General features: G+C 45.9%; 1 protein-coding gene across 1 annotated transcript; it reads right to left on the bottom strand.

Moving 5' to 3' along the window:
- Nucleotides 1-982: 982 nt before the first annotated feature.
- On the bottom strand, nt 983-17287 carry DNAJA4 (DnaJ heat shock protein family (Hsp40) member A4). Its single transcript, XM_081288991.1, has 8 exons — nt 16945-17287; nt 16453-16591; nt 10633-10813; nt 8595-8699; nt 7504-7731; nt 6237-6467; nt 3043-3143; nt 983-2946 (listed from the first exon to the last, which is right to left on the bottom strand). The coding sequence occupies exons 1-8, from the start codon at nt 17025-17027 to the stop codon at nt 2731-2733; spliced, it is 1284 nt and encodes a 427-aa protein (XP_081145117.1). The 5' UTR covers nt 17028-17287; the 3' UTR covers nt 983-2730.
- Between the last annotated feature and the right edge of the window lie 2259 nt (nt 17288-19546).

The raw sequence follows: 19546 nt of genomic DNA, 5'->3' as shown, positions 1-19546 counted from the left end.
TGTCACCAGAGAACAGTGAGCAGAACTAGCATTGTTAAATGCAAGTGAATACCTGTGTCTGGAGAGGTACGGGCACTTACTGCATTAACAGCCTAGAAGTGCAGGCCTCTCTTCTAGGGGGATCCACTGATGTGGAGAGGTACATAGCAGTGTGCTCCCACGTGATGTCCTAAAGAAGCTGCTCTATTTTAAGTGGGGTCTGAAAGACACAGGTTGTCTGACTGGATGGGAACAGTCTATGGTTTTACCTACCTGGGGATCCTTCTGTTTGGTATATTCAAAATGCCCCTTGCCCCCCCCCCCCTTATTAATTTCAGAGAAGTCTATAGCTTGCCAGTAGGTGTCAGAAGACAAGCTGTGTTCTTGTAGTGTTTGCAGTGCCTAGGCTCCAGACTGTACCCATATACCTGAACTCTGTTGCTGCCTCAGGGCTTACCTCCGAGTACCAGGCTTTTCTCTTCAGCAGTCTGCTTGAGACTTGCTCTGCATGTTAATGGGGAAAGTTAAGTAGCTAACATGCTGATGCCTGTTACTTTTTATTGATCATATCTTCTGTGCCTGTGAAGCCATGCACTTTTCCTCCACTCCTCCCTACCCCCTATTTTCGAAATGAAACTTGTGCTCTTTATTCATGGGCCCCTGCTCGCTCTCCTGCCTCTACCATGCTCACCCTCCCATAATCACATTGTCTTTGCCATTTCCTCTGCCTACATGTCCTCCCCAGGGCCTTCAGAGGTCTGCTCCCTCACTGGTTGGGGGCTTCTCAGATGTCGGCTCCCCAGAAAGGTCTCTTCCCTTTTTCCCATTACTCTAGCTCTTCACCAAAGCTATCACTTTGGTGAGTACATCTGTACTCACCCTTACCCCCAAAATATAAGCCCCATGAAGTAGAAAACCTTGTTCCTTAAATCAGCAACACAACGTAAGCTGGCACTTAATCCACCATTCATTTGGGTGCTCAAGAAAAAAGAAAAAGCAAAACCACTTGTCTCATACCAGCTCAATTTTAATTTTAAAGTGACAAATGTACAGGTGGAATAAAATTTTAAGCAACACCCTCCAGATTCCACTTATATAACAAGGAGGAGCTGATTGTAATTTTGTTCCATCACCAACTAAACAGTAGTTTTCTAGCAATAATTTATTAGGAAGTCACAGCGCAGAAACAACACCCTGGAGTCGTGGTCCATTTATAAACTGATTTTCACACAGGCTTAGTTGAAAGAATGATTTTAAGTCTGTCCTGGCCAATGGTCAAAGTGGGCATAGGGGGGCTCTTTTTGTACTTTGAGCAAATTATGCCTCATTAGCCAGCCATGTTCTTTGGGAGCCTGGTCCATCCAAGCTGGCTTGCCCTGCCTGCCTTGGGTCTGATCAGGCCTTTGACCCTCATAGGGGAGGTCCCTGCTCTGAGACAAACTCTCAAGTACCATATAACCAAATAAGGGTGGATCTGAGCCCAGCAGCTTAGAAGGTAGCAATTTTTATTCATGACTTGTAGAAAAGAAATGAATAGTAATGGCTAAAAGTTGAGGTAACTCCAATTCAAAGTGTAGTTTACCTGCCAGGAATAAAGTAATGACTACTGTTCCTCTAAACAGGCTATCATTTACAGTGTTAGTCCATTCAGACTAGTTCTTAATAGAACTTAGTGCAGTTCTCAGCAAATGTCACTTGAGCAGGAAGCCCTTTGTAGTATGGCTGTGCAATGAAAGGAATGATCCTTTGGAAAGGAGCTGAATCTGGGAAATGAGGTGGAAAATACTGAGACATTCTATGCCTTTCCAGACCCTCAGCTCATCTAGGGTCACCAGACAGGAGAATGTGTTGTGCCACAGGGCCAAATGACCAGCATTCTCCCTTGGCTTCTGCTGCACTGAGGCTGCTGGGCACATGGAAGGGTTAGTTTACAAGTAAGCACTTTGGTGGGAGAACATTGCAAAAGTTGTCAACAGAAAATCATTAAAACCACAAAGAACAAGGTGCAGGGGTCACAGGCAAACAGCTACATCGGCACATCACTTAAAACACTGGTTTGTCCTCACTAGGGCCTGGAAAGCTCAGAAAATTTCCTAGATGATCAGACACTTAAGAGCACACAGCAGTAGGAAATAGGTGGGCCCTAGCAACTTTGGAGTGCAGCCCACTCCATATGAACCAAGAATGGGAGCCAAGTCCAATCCACACGTGTGCTTTTATTCTTTAAGAGGTTCACCTGGAATCTAGATTCAGAAATGTCATATTAGCAGCCCTGAGATCATGTCCTCTAACTTTGCCAAGGGAGGGAAAAGAGAAAAATCAGAATAGAGATAGGCCAGGACACCCACTTCGTGCCTTGGGAGTTTGCTAGGGGCTGAGTGCTGCTCTCTGGGCTGTGCTTTACTGTGGAACCACACTATATCAAAGCCACTAGAAGCACAAAGTGTCATTGTGGTCACTGGCATCTCCAATGTCCTGGAAGTGTAAATAAACAGATTCCATATGCAGACTAGAGGTGATTTACACTTAAAACATTTAAATATAAATCAAGCTATAACTTAAATTACAACCAAAAAGAAAAACAGAAGAAAAAACCAAAAAGACACTCAGCAATGGAGAATGCTGAACACATACACAGGACACCCCAAACACGAGGCCATTAAAGCGATGCCATTTTTCATTGTGCCAACTTTACATTCATCATGTGCTACTCTGGCCAGGCCGCGCTGCATAGTGCCAAGTCATGCCACATCATGCCGTCTGGCACTGTACTCCGGCCCGGGGCCCATCGTCATCCTCCTCATAGGCCTCCCTGTGTTGGCGCCAGTTCTGCTCACTGGGATTGAACTCCTTCAGCTCCACCTGATCCATGTCCTCTGTGATCCTCACCTTCTGCCTGGGAGGGAGCAGAGCTTCCAGTTGAGGAAGCTTCTCCTGAGACAGCCACTGTTTTTCAGGGAAGACTACCTGTAAAGGGTAAGGGGCGACACAGGTGGTGCTTTCTTACCCTTTCAGGTAAGGCATTTAATATTATGTACTGTGAGGTAAAATAAGTGCACTTACTAAAAACTGTATGATCAAAGTTCCCTTTTCCAGGGGAGCTTTGTAGATCGGCATTCCCTCGTTGCGCACACATTTCAGGTCCCCATGCTTTATCACCTCACCTGCCACAGAGAAGGTTTAATTATCAAACAGGGAGACAGAGGAGGCCTAGATTGATTGGCCTCTTTTTGGGAAAGCTGGGCAGGCCCTAGAGGCCCTGCAGCTGTGGTGAAAGAAGAGGCCTCATTCAAGTCAGGCACTGGGTAAGGGTTTGGGGGTGGGACTGGCCCACTCTCGCCAGTTCTGGGCTCCAGCAGTATGTCAAGGTAGCAACATCCTGACGCCTCCATCTTAAGGTAGAGGTTAAAAAGGGAACTAGAAGTCAAAACACCCCAGTGCGCCTCAGGTGGGGCTGATACCTTCCCACCTGCCTCTTCAGGTGGTCTGGACATCCCTACCATGAGCAGATGAGTGCTCCCAAGACTTAGACAAAGCTTGCAGCAGAAAGTCCAACCAGCCCCCACCACCTGCAGGTGACAACCAGGTTCCTGGGGAGGGAACTCCCAAGGTGGCTTTAGTCACTGCTGTCCCCCTCCTGGTTCCAAAACACTTGCTCTTCACTGGTGAGCTGGAAAGGTCTCAAATGCTCCTCTGGTTCTTCCAGACAAGATTTCAAGAGGCATCCTGAAAGCTCAGCATCCCACACCCAGCACCAAGCCTCTCCCACAGGTCTAAAAATGCTATTTCTCCCCAAGCAAGGAAAAGGAGAGGGACAAAAGGGCCTCTGAAAGTGGGCTCTTGATCTCAGTAGTGAAAACAAAGAAATGTTAGAAAAAAACAGGGACGAGGTAGAGAGGAAGCCAAGCTCTAATTTATTCAAGCAGCCTCCTCCCTTGGAAAACAGTAGGTCACAGAAGGGGACTACTTAAAAAGCAAAATCTCTTCCAGAGGAAATCTTTACAGTACATCATACAAGTTTTTAAAAATACACTGTGCCCATGACTCTATCCTAGAGGTCACTCATGGTAGGGCTCTGACTCAGACATGTCCCCCACAGTCACTGACTGTGCAGCACAGTGACCTCTTAAGCTTTGAAAGGCTGCTGGGTGTTTTGCATTCTTGGTGATTGTGTTTTTGAAACACTTGCTTTGTCTCCTAGTTCCTATCAGGTCCCACTCCTTACTAGTCTCAAGCCCCAATTCCCACACTTTCTGGAAAGCAGGGAAACCAGTTAGAGAAGGAAGACACCACAGTCAGGCCCTTCCAATACTAACACCCTTGTGTAGCTCCTAAGTTTTTCCATCACTACAGATTTTTGGTGGTGCTGGGGACAGAACACAGGCCAGCAACCCCCACCAGCCACACACCCCCGCCCAATCTCCTGATTCTCAGCAAAGCTCAAGCCAACTCGAGCACCTCTGCAGTTCAATCCCAGAGGAAAGGAGGAAGATTAAGAGGAGGATATGAAGGAACAAGAAATAAGCCAAAGTAAGAAAAGGAAAGAAGAAAGGACATGCACAAAGGATGAGAACAAAGAAAAACCAAAACCCCCCAATATCTCCAGCAGAAAGTTTTATGGATATCCTGCCCCTCCTTATGCCTAAGCAGGGGAACTGCTTTCTTGGGATTTATCACTCCCCTCCCTTTAGGGTTCTGTACTCAGTAGCTTCACTTCTGTGCTTGGCTCCAAACTCCCTGGGCTGGGGTCAGCTGAGAGGCAGCAGGGCCCAGTGCCAGGGAGCTCTGGTGGGCTGACGCAACCTCACATCGTCCAGTGTTGGCCAATGACGGGCTCTTCCAAAGTTGCACAGGGATGCTGCCTGCCAGCCTGGGCTCTCAGGAGGCTTGGAATCAGGGCCTCAATTTTTCTCCTCAAGTTGGGGGGTCACCTTGGGAGGGCTATGGAATAGAGCTATTATAAAGGAAAGTATTTAATTTTTAAACTCCACACAAACTTTGTATTATGCTGCAGCACTTTCTGCCATTTTCAGATGAAGTAAGTGTATGCATATATATATATACTCACAGAGAGCAAATGAAAAATCAAATCAAACTTACCTGTTAACAGGCAAGTTATATACGGGTGGGCCTTGTACTATTTTTATACAGATTTTTCTAAGCTTGAAATTTAAAAAAAAATGTATTTCAAAAACAAACACAAACTCTGATAAGGCTTAGAAATATAATTTCTAATTAATTAATAAGAAATATAATTTCTATATAATTCAATTTCATATTATCCCCAGAAAAGGAGGAACTAGAAAAATGAACGAGGGGAAAGGGATAGAAAAAGAGCACAGGGCCATAAAGAGGAGAGCATTCAGAGAGGAGAAATGAAAAATGGGGAGAGGCACAAAAAGTACAGAAAGTTGGCCAGGAAGGTGCACTGTGCCCCCTCCACTGGACTGCAGAGTCTTATCACCAGCCACCACTGCCATGGACAGGCTTATCAACTGGGAACCTCCCACCCAGTCCTGAACCCACCCCACTACCCTTTAGATGGACACTGGCAGAGCTATGATAGCCAGGAGCGGACTAGAGCAGCACTGGCTTCTCCCTAGCGCTCAGCCCCTGTAGGCAGGTGCTATGGAGCACACGTGAACATCCTGATCTGCAGTTAACATCAACCCTCCCAGGAGCAGAGCACCCTGCTATCTATTTAGATGCCAGAAGGCCAAGCCCAGGCTCTCAGGACCACTTCCCACCCACAGGTGCCTTCTTCAAGCAGCTTCCTTTAGCTCCCCATGGGTGTGTGTGGACAGGCAGATCCTGTGGAAGCCTCTGGAGATAAGCTGATTAGCAGGGGTTTTTTTCTTTTTTTTTTTTCCCAGGAAAGTTCTACTTTAAAATGTCTCTCATATGTAATTGACAATATAAAAGCTAGAGGAACATGTGGGTCAATCAGCACCAATCCCACTAGATAGAAAAAGAGCTCCTATCATCAGTATTGTTTTTTATTACACAAAAAATGTTCAAAATGTAGCAAATTCCAACTAAGATTTTAGACCCCCCCAAGATTCCTATTTGAGATTTCTTCCAGCTCTGAAGACTTCCCCTCATCATAAAATTTTTAGTAATTAGTGATGACTTTCAAGTTAGAGAAAACAAAGTCACAACAACTTTCATAACAAAAGTCAGCCTTAGATGTGAAACTCGGCTCATGTGCTGGGTTATTACACCACCCATGCACAATGGAAACACATTGGCAACATTACCTGATTTGGATGTAATAACAAGGGTTCGCTCATCCAGTGTTTTTATCGTCTTCTTGAAGCCACAAAGAGCTTCAGAAAGCTGAATTTTCATTTTCATGATCAAGTCATGGCCTCGTCTCTGAAAGACACTATGATCCTTCTGATCAAGCACAATTATGACATCACCAGGCTCCAGCTCAGGCTCCTGATCTCCTTCTCCATGAAATAGTATCTTTTGCCCATCTTTCATACCTATGAAACATCACCCCTTTCTGATTAGCCATTTCTCATAAAAACCATGCTTTCTCAAAGCTTTTGAAGAAGGGGTGCAGAGTCCTCTGGGGGTTCTTTATTCATCAAATCTCCCAATCTTGAATGGGCATGGGGCAAGATGGGATACTGGGATTACCCAGAAAAGAGGGCCCTAGGCCAAACATGCAGCAGGGAGAGGGCAAAATGAGGCTCTCTGTCTGGTTCACTCCCTACTCCCCAGCCCCAGGCCCTGTGATGCCAAACAGACTGCACTTGGAGCATAAGTTAATCACCCAACTTTCTGATGCTACACATAGTATATGGCTCTGGGGACTTACCGGGACAAGGGAGCTAGCCTGCCCCTTTCTAATGCTTAGGTACACAGGCACAGAGTTCAGGCATGTTTAAATGAAAAGGCTTTAACAACACCTTTGACAGTCTGGGGTTGGATTCTTTGGCTTTGGGTCTCATCTCTGATATGTTTGTTGGATTGGAAAGCCACAGAACCACCAGAGAATACTTGGAAAACAGTTGGGACTGTAACTGGCCTTCAAATGATGGCAGGAGGTAAAATGAATAGCAAGGGAAAGCATAGTACTAGGTGGATCTGATACATCAGAAGGAAAGTGTGGGGAGAAGGAACCACAGCTACAAAGACTTCACAAGCTCTGGTGGCTAATGGGCAATAGAAATCATTAGGAGAAACATTCCAAAAAATTGCAAAGGAATGTTTGAGAAAGGCAGCAGAGACAACTAAACACATCTGGGGTTAAGAAAGACTTTCACAACATCAGAAAACCTTAAAAAGAGATTGTCTTCAGCAAGAAAACTTTAGCGAGTTTCATGGGATGAAATAATGACAAGCAGGGTCAAGAGAAGATGACCTGGAAATAGGAGGAATTCTGACACACCCTAATATCTCTTAAATGTGTGACATGGCGTATCCCACATCCCTGACACCTAACCCATGTGCCCCATAATTGGCATTAGGTAGCACTTCCAGCCAGTATGGAGTGCTAGTTCTGTACAGTCTCACCTTTCTCCACGTGTACCTCGATAATCTTCTTCTCGCGGACCACCTTGGCACCACTGCAGCTTTCACAGCGATCCTTGGGGTTGATGCGCTCACCCTGGCCCTTGCACTCGATGCACACAGTCTGGATCTGCTGCACCATGCCTGGCCCAATCTGCTGGATGTGGATTTGCATCCCACGCCCCTTGCACAGTGGACATTTCTCCACTGATCCCTTCTTCCCACCAATACCTAGGGGTGGAGGAATGACTAGAGTGAGAGCTGTGCTCTTCCCTCCCAGCAACGCAGCAGAAGGGCAGTGACCCATAAACACTGGGTTGGGATTTTGACTCTTCACAACCATGAAAAGCAATGTGGAAGAGTCTGTAAGAGTCTAGCAAGCATCAAGTAATAATATCTAGATGATGATATCTAATCTCAAACAATTGTCATTTTGGCTGTGTCAATCCACATTTATTACCTTAGCTTCATCATGTGTGTTTTCTTAGGTACAAAAACACTCATGCCCACCAGTGGATGAGGAGGTTGGGGCTACAGAGGACCAAAGGATGCAAGCTCTGCCAATGGGAGCGACTACCCGCTCAGCCAATATTTTGTGTGACAACATGGGTCTGGGGACACCAGATTTGACTTGATGTGGAAATTCTGATTTTTTAAAATTATGTCAATTTCATTTACATTTAACTAAGGTGCCCAATTTAATTTACATTTAACTAAGATGCCCAGACTATTGGATTTTATAAAATAAATTTTACTGGAACCCAGACATGTCCATTCATTTATGTACTCTAGCAATTGAGTGGAGTATTTACAACAGACTGTGTGACCCACAAAGCCTAAAATATTTGATATCTCACTCATTACAGAAACTTTGCCAACCCCCAGTTTAGGTGAGCTGTCTTCATTTCAAAATGTTTGAAATAATTGTCAACATATTAAAAAAATGTGCAGCTCCAATAAAACATTCAGGTAACCTGTTTGTAAACTCTGCTTGACCCTCACAATTAGTTTTTCTCTTAACTATGAAACAAGCTGACTTATTTCTAGATGCAAGGGATAAGAACTATGAGAATCATTCAAAAATTAATTTTTACCTTCACATTTCTCACAAATTACATTTTTCTGGAGGGCCAATTTCTTTGTGACACCATTATATAAATCTTCAAGAGTTACAGACAATTGATGTACCACATTCTTGCCTTACCAAGGGAGAAAAAAAACAGTTAGTAATATTATATGAAGTATACCACCGTATTAACGTCTACCCACATGACCCCTGATTATAAGAAGTCTCCAGCACTAATAGCTGAGTCTGGGCCATTCAAGGCTTCCATCATGGCATCCATTGGCCCTGTGCCAATTATAAGAAATAACGCCCTGTCTGGCTATGAGCTAATTACTCAAACATTTATAGAGATCAACAAAAAGACTTTCTAATATGAGGATAGGGAGAGATCACTAATTGAGAAACAGAAGGCAATGTTAACCCATGAAACTGGTTGACTGAGTCCTCCCCACAAAAGAAGCCTTATCCTCATAGATGAATGTGTGACAACCAGAGGCTCTGGACCTTTTGCTCTCTTGGGCACCAAGCTCTTTACTTTCCAAGCCCTTCTGTCAACTGGGGCCAAGTTGGAATTCTTTCCTCTGCCTAAATCCTGTTTCTTCATTCAGGACCGTGGGCATCTGGTCCTCAGGTGGGAGTCTGTCTGCTCTCATGCTCTTCTAGTTCATGAGGCCAGACAGTAGACAGACCCTCCCTGCTACCAAAGTTCTTGCAGTCACTGGGACAAGGTGTCCGGGTTTATTGGCTGTCAACTTTGAGAGATGACTTAATTAAGGGCGTGAAGTTTTTCATCTCAAGACAGTGAGAGAGCTGGACAAGAAAAACCCAAGGTTTTAATCACGTCTACACTGTCGATTATATGAGCAGGCAACATACCCAGAGGACAGGGGAGGGATTTTTTCCTAATAAACACTTTGTGATTTTCAGTATACTGTGTTCACGGAATTTACGCCCAAGCTTTTTAAAGCTCAAAGTCAATTATAACGTGAGAACAAATAAAGCTTCATTTTTCCAGGAGCCTCTCATTGACCAGAACCACACTTGTTGGAGCCAATGCAGAGCTCGTTTCTTCTGATTTTATTCATTATTGCAAAAGCTTAGTTATCTGGTTCCAAGATCCAAACAGACTGTCAGCAGTGAACTAGACAAGGGGAGGGGGCTAGCTGTCATAGACTATAGATATCAGGGTGACAGCCCACACAGGCGGCAAGAAGTGAGATGTAGAGAAACAAGAGCAAACCCTGGAACTCCAAAACTGTGGCCTGCGTCCACTCAGTTTAAAGTCCCTCATTCACTGCCTGGGGATCTGATTATTACATTGCTTTTTTATTTTTTTCCTGAAAAGAAAGGCTGACAGTCTGTTTAATAAGGATTTTAAAACATAAAATGTGAAAACCTAGAAAACCCCCTGAGCAGACTGGGAAAATGAGTCCACACTAAGCACCATTGAGCCCAACAACCAGAATGAGAGGGCCCACAGGTCTGGCTCAGGTGGTGGGACCAAGAGACAGGGGATGGTGGGTGGGCGGGAATTGACAAGACACTCTTGGTAGAGGCTTCACCAGCAACCTCAGGAGGGGTCATTTATGTCTCTCAGGCACTTTGGTGTCTGACCCCACAAGAGAGGCAGAGATAGCAAAGTGAATTTGACACTCCCTACCACCTCATAGTGGAGACTGAGCTCAGGGGCACTCTACACCTTTGTTAAGTTATATCCCAAGTTCTTTAACTTTGAGTCAGGATCTTGCTGAGGCTGACCTCAACCTCAAATTTGTAATCCTCCTGCCTCAGTCTCCCCAGTAGCTGATATTATAGGCCTACTTGATCTCTTCCTTTCTATCCACAACCCCATTCGCTCCTTCATATGTTGTTTGAAGAGTGTCAGATAAGTAATAAATATAATAAGGGATCCAAGTAGCCTACATATTAGACAAGTGATAAACTAAAGTTAACGATCCCCAAACACAACAATTGCACCATTTTAAAGCATGAGCCATACAGATTATAGCAACATGTACAAGTTTGGAAACTAAAAATTTTGCTTACATTTCTTTAAAAGCATTTACCTCTTCTCTCTCTAGCCATCCGTCCTCCACCACCAAAGAACATGTCAAAGATGTCCATGGGTGAAGAGAAACTGGGGCTACCCGAGCCTCCTTCTTTAATTGCCTGTTCTCCGCCCTGGTCATAAATATCCCTTTTCTTTGGATCTGAAAGCACTTCATAGGCCTGGGATATGAGTTTAAACTTTAAAAGAAAAAAAGAAGAGAGAGATATTTTAAAAGAGAGGCAGAGAGAGCAGAGGTTTGAGTTGTTTTATTAAGCAAATGCACCACAGAAAATGTAAAACAACCCCAGGGGCCCCTTAGCTCAGTTCAAGTCCGAACATTCTCTGTTGGGACTCTGGTTTCATTCACTGCCTTTGTAAAGTGGGACACACAGGACAAACATTATGAAGGGACGGGTGGCAGGGACACTGTAGGAATATGGACAGAACGCAGGAGGGAGGAAAAGTCTCTTTCCCACTCTGGTTGCACCTGACAGGAGGAAATGGAACCTGGCTGGGTGACCCAAGACTGGCTAGGGCTTCATTTGTAACTAGGCACAGCCCAGGACTCCAAGTGCTATGATGGCCTTCAGCTCATGGGAATCACTTAACTAGTTTACAAATATGATATTCAACCACAGACATCTGTGAGCACTTAACCACAGGCCAGATTCTTGCTCTTCCCCACAAGTCCCATTGACACTACTTCACATTTGTGTCTCTAGTACCCCATGGCAGACACGACACCCTATGTGTAGCATTCTTGCCCAAAATTTGTCACTGGAATTCAATTGTAAGGTAAGAACCAGGGAATTCTCCAAAACTAAGACAGGAAAATTTAAAGTGGGTGCTCCTGGAGTGGATTTTACACAAGGGAAAAAATGACTAAATAGGACATTATTGGAACAAGTGGGGGTAATTCTTGCATTTGATAATTGTAAACTATAGATACTGAAAAGGACCCTAGGAAAAACATGTTGAAGTATTTAGTGCTGAATGGTTATGACATATGCAAAAGTTTTAGCCAATAGTAATAACAATAAAAGAGAGATTAAACAAACATGGCAGCTTATTTATAACTGGTTGAGCCAGGTGAAGAATATGCAAGTGTTCACTGTGCATCTTTAAAATAAAATCAGAATACTTAAACATGCACGTTCTATCCCTTCTCCCCAACACCGGCATCCACCATGGCTGAGCCTGTCTTCTCATGCCTGGACAGCAACCTCTTCATCCCAGCTTTCAGCCTGTTTTCTTTCCTTTTTTTTTTTTTTTTTTTTCTTTTGAGATATGGTCTCCTTAAGTTGTTTAGGGCCTCCCTAATTTGCTGAAGCTAACTGAACTCACAGTCCTCTGCCTTCATTTCCTGAGCCACTGGGATTACAGGTGTGTGCTACTGCACCCAGTTTTCAGTCTGTTTTCTATCCAAGCTAGTGAACTATGTCAATCACAGGTAGGGTACCAAGAGCCAGGAAAAAACAGATCACCTCTGGAAGATCAGAGATCTGGCTCCCAAACCTCCCCAAGGTGGTCCAGGTCACTGGGATTAAAGCCAGTCCTTACTATCACCTAGAAACCCAAACACTTTACCTTTCTCTCCTCCTGCCCACCCCCCACCCCCCCAACTCTGCTTCAGCTTTGCCAGCCTCCTTGTTCTTTGTCACTACTCACAGCATGTGCCCCCATGGTCCCTTGGCTGAGCACAACCTCCCCCATTCACCTTGTTCAAGTCTTCACCCAAAGTCTACTTTCCCAGGGAGACCTCCCCAACAACCCAGCTTTAAAACTGCAAGTCCACCCTAGGTCCTCGTGACCCCTTCCCTGCTTCTTTTTTCTATATGATATTACATTTCTACCATGTTTTGTTTATGCTGTACCCCCCACTGCAATGCAAGCTATGAGGACCAGGATTTTTGTTAGCTTTGCCCACAGCTGCATCCCTGAGCCTGCAACTTGCAACTATGTCTGCTATGTGAACAACAGTTGATAAATATTCATTAAATGAATGGCTCAATTCTGGAAATTCAGAAATTAATAAATGAGGTTAAGACTTGGCCTCTGGAAACTACAGTTTAGTCTGAGAGCACATATCTCCTACAAAACATACAGGGGGAAGAATGTGCCATGAAGAAAAGAGTACAGAAATTGACAGAAATACTAGGTCATCCCTTATTATACAGATTCCTGGCCAAGATTTAATAAATAACTAATACATAATAGCCAATAAGTAATAGCTAACAAAAAAACTGGACAATTAAGTCTGATGGACAATTAAGCATCAGGCTGGGATTGTGGCTCAGTGGCAAGGCATTTGCACATGTGGGGCACTGGGTTCAATCCTCAGCACCCCATAAAAATAAACAAAGTAAAGATACTGTGTCCATGTATAACTAAAAAAAAATTAAAAAGACATCAGCATCATACACTTGGCATTTAGATATGTTAATTCTCATAGTATTTCTGCAAAGAAATCGGTATCATACACAATCATCCCTTTCTTTAGTTAAAAAAAAAAAAGAAAAGAAAAGAAACAACTGAGGCATTGGGATAAGGTGCCTGGTTCAGAAGATCAGAAAGCAAGTAGGCCAGGCTGCCCCTAATGAGTTTCTGGGCCTGTATGTATAGGTCAGGGACTATGGAAGTATGCTCCACGGGAACTAGAAACACTCAAATACCTGGATACTCCCAAGACACTTGGATTTAATAGATGAATCTAAGAATGGGAAAGGAATGCCCTGTCGCTTAGGACACTGAATCAAAGGCCAGATGTCACATGGGAAGGGGCCTCCAGCTGACAGCAGTGAGCCCTCCTACCTACCCTTAGGGCACTAGCACTCCAGGGTCTAGTTTGGCTCTTGTCTGGACCTCTCCTCCCAGTGGGAGATTAGGGGTTTTGACCAGCTCACTTTTCAGACTATGGTCTTTGGCCACAGAATCTTAAAGGAATGACTATACAAACTTGGGAAAAATGGCCTTGAAGATGACACAGCAACTTGGAAAAGTACTTATGATAAAATTTTAAGTGAGGAAAGAGTGAAAAAAGTTCATGTACCAGGATGACCATGTATGATTACTCTGTGAAAATCTTCTTGGAAACCCTCAAAGGGTAATCAGGATGTGTTTTCTCAGTGGCTTTTCCTCTGTATTGTGAAGCTTTCTGCACTGTTAGAGTTTTTACCTTGAAAATCTATTACTCAAACTCAGTGTTACAATGAAATTGATTAAAAGACCAAACTCATCTCAACAGGGTAACAGCCAAGAATACACCTCCTCTAAAAGGGACTATTTTGCTGACTTGCCATTCTCGACCCTGTCTTGCAGAAAATCAGCCACAGAGAAGCAAGTACAGACTCCATGCAGAACAAAGCATCCGACAACAAACACAGGCTGCCCAATGCTTAGCAACACAGGACAACAGGGCAAAAAACAAAGACCAACACCCCAAATGGCCTTCTCAGTTGGCCCACAGCAAAGTGGAAAAGGACTGGCTTAATCTATTTTTGAAGAGACATTAATAATACAGTGAGAACAGGTGAAAAAAATAAAAAGGTTTCACCTGTGGTCAATAAAGTGGACAAGGGCTACATACAGACTGCACCAAAAAACAGAAGGTCTGCACAGTGTACCCAGCACACAGTAGTACCAAAACAAGAGGTAGTTGGTGAATGAATGAATGAATGAGCCCTTTCTGGGGAACCTGAGAGCAGAATTTCTATTAACTGTGTCCACAGTCTCCCCATCCCCTTTGAGTTCCACTGGCCTCCCAATCTCCCTTCACTGCAATTTCCTTTCCAACCTGTGCCTTTGTAGGTATCTCTCTCCTCCAACTTAGAATATTTTAAAATACATTTCTTCTCATGACATTGTTTATTCATTCAGCCAGGTGACAAACACTATAGCACCTCCATGGCACATCTAGAGGTAGTGGGTAGTTATCAAACAAGTAATCATCATTATATGAGGAGGAGGATTGGGCCACTGCATCAATCTGTGAGTCAGAGACAGCCCTCTGGAAGATGTCTTAGCTCAGAACTAAAAGAAAAGGTTTTGTTCCCTTCATGAAAGGTAGGGAAGGGGCAGTATTCTTGGCAGTGGGCACATCAAAAACACTCCCCCTACCAAAAAAAAAAAAAAAAAAAACCAGAGGGACCTTGCTAGACCTCACTGCTAAGAGCCTCATTTATGTGATACTAATTCAGGGCATGGCTATAAATAAATATTAGTTTCAAACAAAGCAAATAATCATCCTGGGCAGGTATATTCAGGGTGAAAGCTATACACAGGTAAAGGGCAAGTCTAATTTTAGTTTTTAAAAAGAAGCTTCAGAACACCAAAAACACACTCATATCAAACAGCATACACACCACCATAAACCTACTCTCGGGAGCACTGTGAGATTTGACCTGAAACCAGGGTCAGAAGGCTTTCCCTCACATTGCTATTAGTGAGATGGCTGAAACATGAAATTAGAAGCCTAGAAGCCCTCCTTAAAGGAGACTGTCAACAACAGACTACAGTGAAATTAGAGAGCAAGTCTGTGAATCACCGACAGCATGTAGAAAGTCAGTGACTTTAAAAGCTACAGTAAGCCACCTAAATATAGACAAGAACGCAAGTGGGTAACAGACAAATGGTCTTACAGGGAAGCATTTTCAACTTGTGACAGCCACATTCGGCACATGTGGCTAAATATAAATATTCTATCACTGTTGCCACCCAGCCAACCTTCTTTAAGAAGCTTGCTCCAGCTTGAAATTAGGAACGCAGACAGGTATTTTGGTCCCGAGCGTCAGTTCCACAGGTCTAAATGCTAGTTGGGTGACTGGTGGTTTCAAAAGTGGCCCAGCTGTCACTGCTATCAGCTACTACAACGCACCCACTCCCAAGACCCACCAGGGGCATACAAAGTTTTGTAAGAAAATGACAAGAAGTGAAGGGAGAGATGGAAAGGCCAACAAGCTTTACTTGCAATGCCTGATCCTTCAAGTTATCTACACAGGTGGATCATATCCTCCTTTAGGAAAACAAGCAGAATGTCCGTTTCTGCAAACAGGATGAAAAAGTTTAATTTAGATCTCTAATATGCACACCATTTTCGGCATATTGTTGGTATTTATGGTCAACTGTGGGTCATGTGCCACAGGAAACCTGAAATATGCATTTAGGTGAATGTGACAAATTACAGATCTCTCATCCTTAATACAGAAAAGGTGACTGACAGCTAACAGGCAGGAGGTAGGCTCATTGGCCAAACCCAGTCATTATCAAGAAACTCATCCTTGGGGTTTGTGTATCCATGGGGAATATAAGCACAGCAATACTTCAAAGCCGGTGGTGCCCAGCAAGCACACAACTTCTGGGGATGCGTGCCTGTTTTCTGGGTTTGCGGCCGCCTCTCCTACAGAAATGTCCGCAAATCCCATGTGAGCAGGGCCCCCACCGGTCAATCCCAGCGCCTCCCCCAGGTCCGGCAAACATGGTGGATAGGGGCTCCACAAACACTTGTGGAGTGAATGGAGGAATGAATGAGCTGTGCAGTGGTTCAAGAGTGATACTAATCCCTCTGGCCCCTGGACCTCCCGCATCCTCAACCTAGCAAGCAGGGGCTCCGCCAAGTGCCCTCCACTGACTGCACCGCGTTGCACGCCTCGGCCTCGGGCCACCTCCCGCCTGGCCCCGGCCTGGCCCCGCTGCGGGTGGAGCGGCGCCTGGCAACAGCCTCCCCAACGCGGCTCGGGTTCCCTGCTGCCGTCAATAATTCACAGCCCAGAGTCTTGCAGGGTTGAATAATTCCAGAAGACCCCAGCACCCCGCGCCGCCCCCTTGCGCCGCCCCGCACCTTCTCGCCCTCATCCGGGTTCTTGTCCGGGTGGTACTTGAGCGCCAGCTTCCGATAGGCCTTTTTGATCTCCTCTGGGGAGGCGCTGGGCTTCACCCCCAGGATGTCATAATACTGGGTCTCCTTCACCATCTTGTCTCTGCGGGGCGGGGCGGGCGAGGCCGGTTAGCGCGTCCCGGACGCCCCCCCGGGCCCCTGGCCCGCGCCCCCGCCGCCCGCCTGCGCGTCACGGTCACGGTCACGGCCGTCGCCCGGGGGCTCCCTCCCGCGCGCCCGCGCCGGGCCGACTTCCCCGCCGGGTACCGCCGCACTCGAGCCGCCGGCTCCTCCGCGGCGGGTTTTATTCGGCGCCGGCGGAAGGTTCCGCAGAGACAGTGACGCCACAAAGGCCCAGAACCTTCGCGGAGGTTCCGGCGGCGCCTGGGGCTCCCCAGCAGCGTGACACGGCGGGTTCGCGGCCCGGCCCTCCGACGCCCGGCCCCGCGCGCTCACTCGCTCTCCTCCGGCGCCTGCTCCTCGGGCGGTCCACCGTCCGACTCCCCGGAACTCCAGTTTTGACTGCCGCCGCGGGCCATGTTGGGGGACTTTGAAAGTGGCTTCGGCGTGGAGGCGGCCCTCCGACGACCTTCCCGCCGCCCCGAGGCCGCCCCCTTGCTCTTTCGTGGGTCCGTGGGGCTGGCGGACTGTAGGATTGCGTGGTCTGGAGGGCCGCGGCTGCGGAAACCTTGGGCCGAGCTGTTGGACTGGGAGAGCTGCGCCCTGAGGTCCCCACCCGACTTCTCCCCAGGGGTGTGGCCGCCCTCTGTTCGGTCATGACTGGGATGCGCCCTGAGTACTGCCTCGGATTGTTGCATTTTACGGGGGGCTGGAGCGGGAAGGGGTCCTCTGCCATGGTAGCGCCCCCTTTGCCGAGGGTCTGAAGCTGCTGGGTCCCCCTGTGGCATCTTCAAGGATAGAATAAATAGCCTTTCCAAATATATTCAGTGGTCCTTAGGTGGTCCCAGGTGTGAAAGGTGGCCTCTCTACTGTCCACAACTGGGGATCAGTCCCGTAAGTACCAACGTTGGGCAGTGACGTCCCACAGCTGTGAGCAGTGATGCCCATCAGATGTGAGCAGCAACGTCCCCCAAGCCTCCCAAGGGTGGGCAGTGACCTCTCTTTTTCCAGCGGTGCGAGACCACCTCTCCCCTCCTCACTTGTTAGTGTACAAACCACTAAGGCAGTGGTTTGTACTGGGCTCAGTGTTGGGTATACAAGGAAGACTCGAAGCTGGACCCTGACAGTGCTGTACCACCGGAGACATGACCTGGAAGGGTGCGGTATTAGGTCCTCGACTTCTCTAGGCCGTTCTTAGCCTGTGCCCCAGGGGCCATGATGAAGAGCTGCTGTGGAATCATGGGTAGAGAGAGAAATAAGGCCCTCTCTTCTCTGGCTGGCCTTGGTTTCTGCAGGTGCAACACTATCCGGGAGTGGAAGGCCCCTGCTTCCCTCCCTGAAATCCCCTGGCCTCCTGTGGGGTCGTATAGCTGAAGCCGGTATTACCCCCTCTTACACGTGTACAATGGTAGTGACAAATGACTTAATGTCCAGAAGAATCAAGCTACTAGTTTCACTTGTTGACTGTGTTGTTTTCCTTTGAAATATGCCCCTGTAGAGCAGTTGCCTTTGGACAAAGACTCAAAGCTGTTCATCCGGAATTTTGGATTCCATACTGATCTTATTACCTTCAGGAGCCTCAGCCTCTGAGTTTGTTTCTTCAGGAGCAGGACATAGTTATTGCCAACTTCTTGTCTTTCTCACAAGGCTTTTGTAAAGATGGTATAGAATGATAGCTGTGGAGGCTCCTAGGGAAACTGGCTGCTCAAAGGGATCACCTGGAAACTTCTTTAAAAATGCCTATGTTAATATGCACCCCAGACTAATTACTTAAGGGCATGTAGGGGCGGGATGCAGGCATCCTATTTTTAAAGCTCCCCCAGGTGGTTCTAATGTGTAGCCAGAGCTGAGAACCACTGTGCAGCCCCATGTACTTGTCCAGGTTCAGTACTGTGAAACAGAGTAGGATGGACATGTGGGAGAAAGGAATGGGCTTAAGGGTGGTCAGAGCCTAGAATCAGAGAATGGGGCTATGAACTCTGGGAGCAGCAAGACAGAGTTCAAATCCAAGCATTACACTCCATCCCCCCACAATTTTTATTGGTGCATTATAGTTTTTTATAATGATGGGATTTGTTCTTATATATTTGTACATGCACATAATATAAAAATATAATTTTGGCCAATGTCACTCCCCTGCACTTCCCCTCTCTCTCCTCCTCCTACCTCCTGGTCTCTTTATTCTTCTGATCTCCCTTTGATTTACATGAGAAGTGCCCACACACACACACACACACACACACACACACACACTATCTTTTCTTTCTCTAGCTTCCACACAGGAGAGAAAACATACGACCCTTGACCTCTTAGTTTGGCTTAATTCTGCAGGTGCAACACTATCAGGGAGTGGAAGGCCCCTGCTTCCCTCCCTGGAATCCCCTGGCCTCGTGTGGGGTCTTATAGCTGAAGAGTATGACCCCCTCTTCCACATGTACAATGGGAGTGACAAATGACTTAATGTCCAGAAGAAATTAAACTACTTGTTTCACTTGTTGATGGTATTGTTTTCCTCTGAAATATGCCCCTGTAGAGCAGTTGCCTTTGGACAAAGACTCAAAGCTGTTCATCGGGAATTTTGGATTATTTCACTTAACATAATGGTTCCATCTACTTTCCTGAAAATGACAAAATTTCATTTGTCTTTATGGCTGAATAAAATTCCATGGTGTATATAGACCACATTTTCTTTATCCATTCATCTGTTGATAGGTACCAGGGTTGGTTTCATAGTTTGGCTATTGTGAATTTCCAGCACTACTCTTCTTTCTAGCTATGTAACCTTGGGCAGGTGTCTTAACCTTTTTGGGTGTCAGTTTCTTCAGCCTGTTGAAAGGGGAGATGATATTAGCGTACCTACTTCAACCGTATCAAGCACCTTGTAAGTAGTCTCAACACATGTTGATGCACTTTTTATTTTTACTTTTTGCTTTTGTCT

The sequence above is a fragment of the Spermophilus citellus genome, assembly GCF_964194105.1.
Source record: "Spermophilus citellus genome assembly, chromosome: 4".
NCBI lineage: Eukaryota > Metazoa > Chordata > Mammalia > Rodentia > Sciuridae > Spermophilus > Spermophilus citellus.
This window is presented reverse-complemented; position numbering and strand designations above follow the sequence as displayed.

What these genes read in the sequence shown, in the direction of transcription:
- DNAJA4 (XM_081288991.1), bottom strand. Translation starts at nt 17,027, where the DNA reads ATGGCCCGCGGCGGCAGTCAAAACTGGAGTTCCGGGGAGTCGGACGGT. An exon ending in GATGGCTAGAGAGAGAAGAG is followed by an intron (nt 8,700 to 10,632) that starts GTAAATGCTTTT and finishes TCCCTTGGTAAG; the next exon opens with GCAAGAATGTGGTACATCAA. An exon ending in CTTTGATCATACAGTTTTTA is followed by an intron (nt 2,947 to 3,042) that starts GTAAGTGCACTT and finishes TACCCTTTACAG; the next exon opens with GTAGTCTTCCCTGAAAAACA.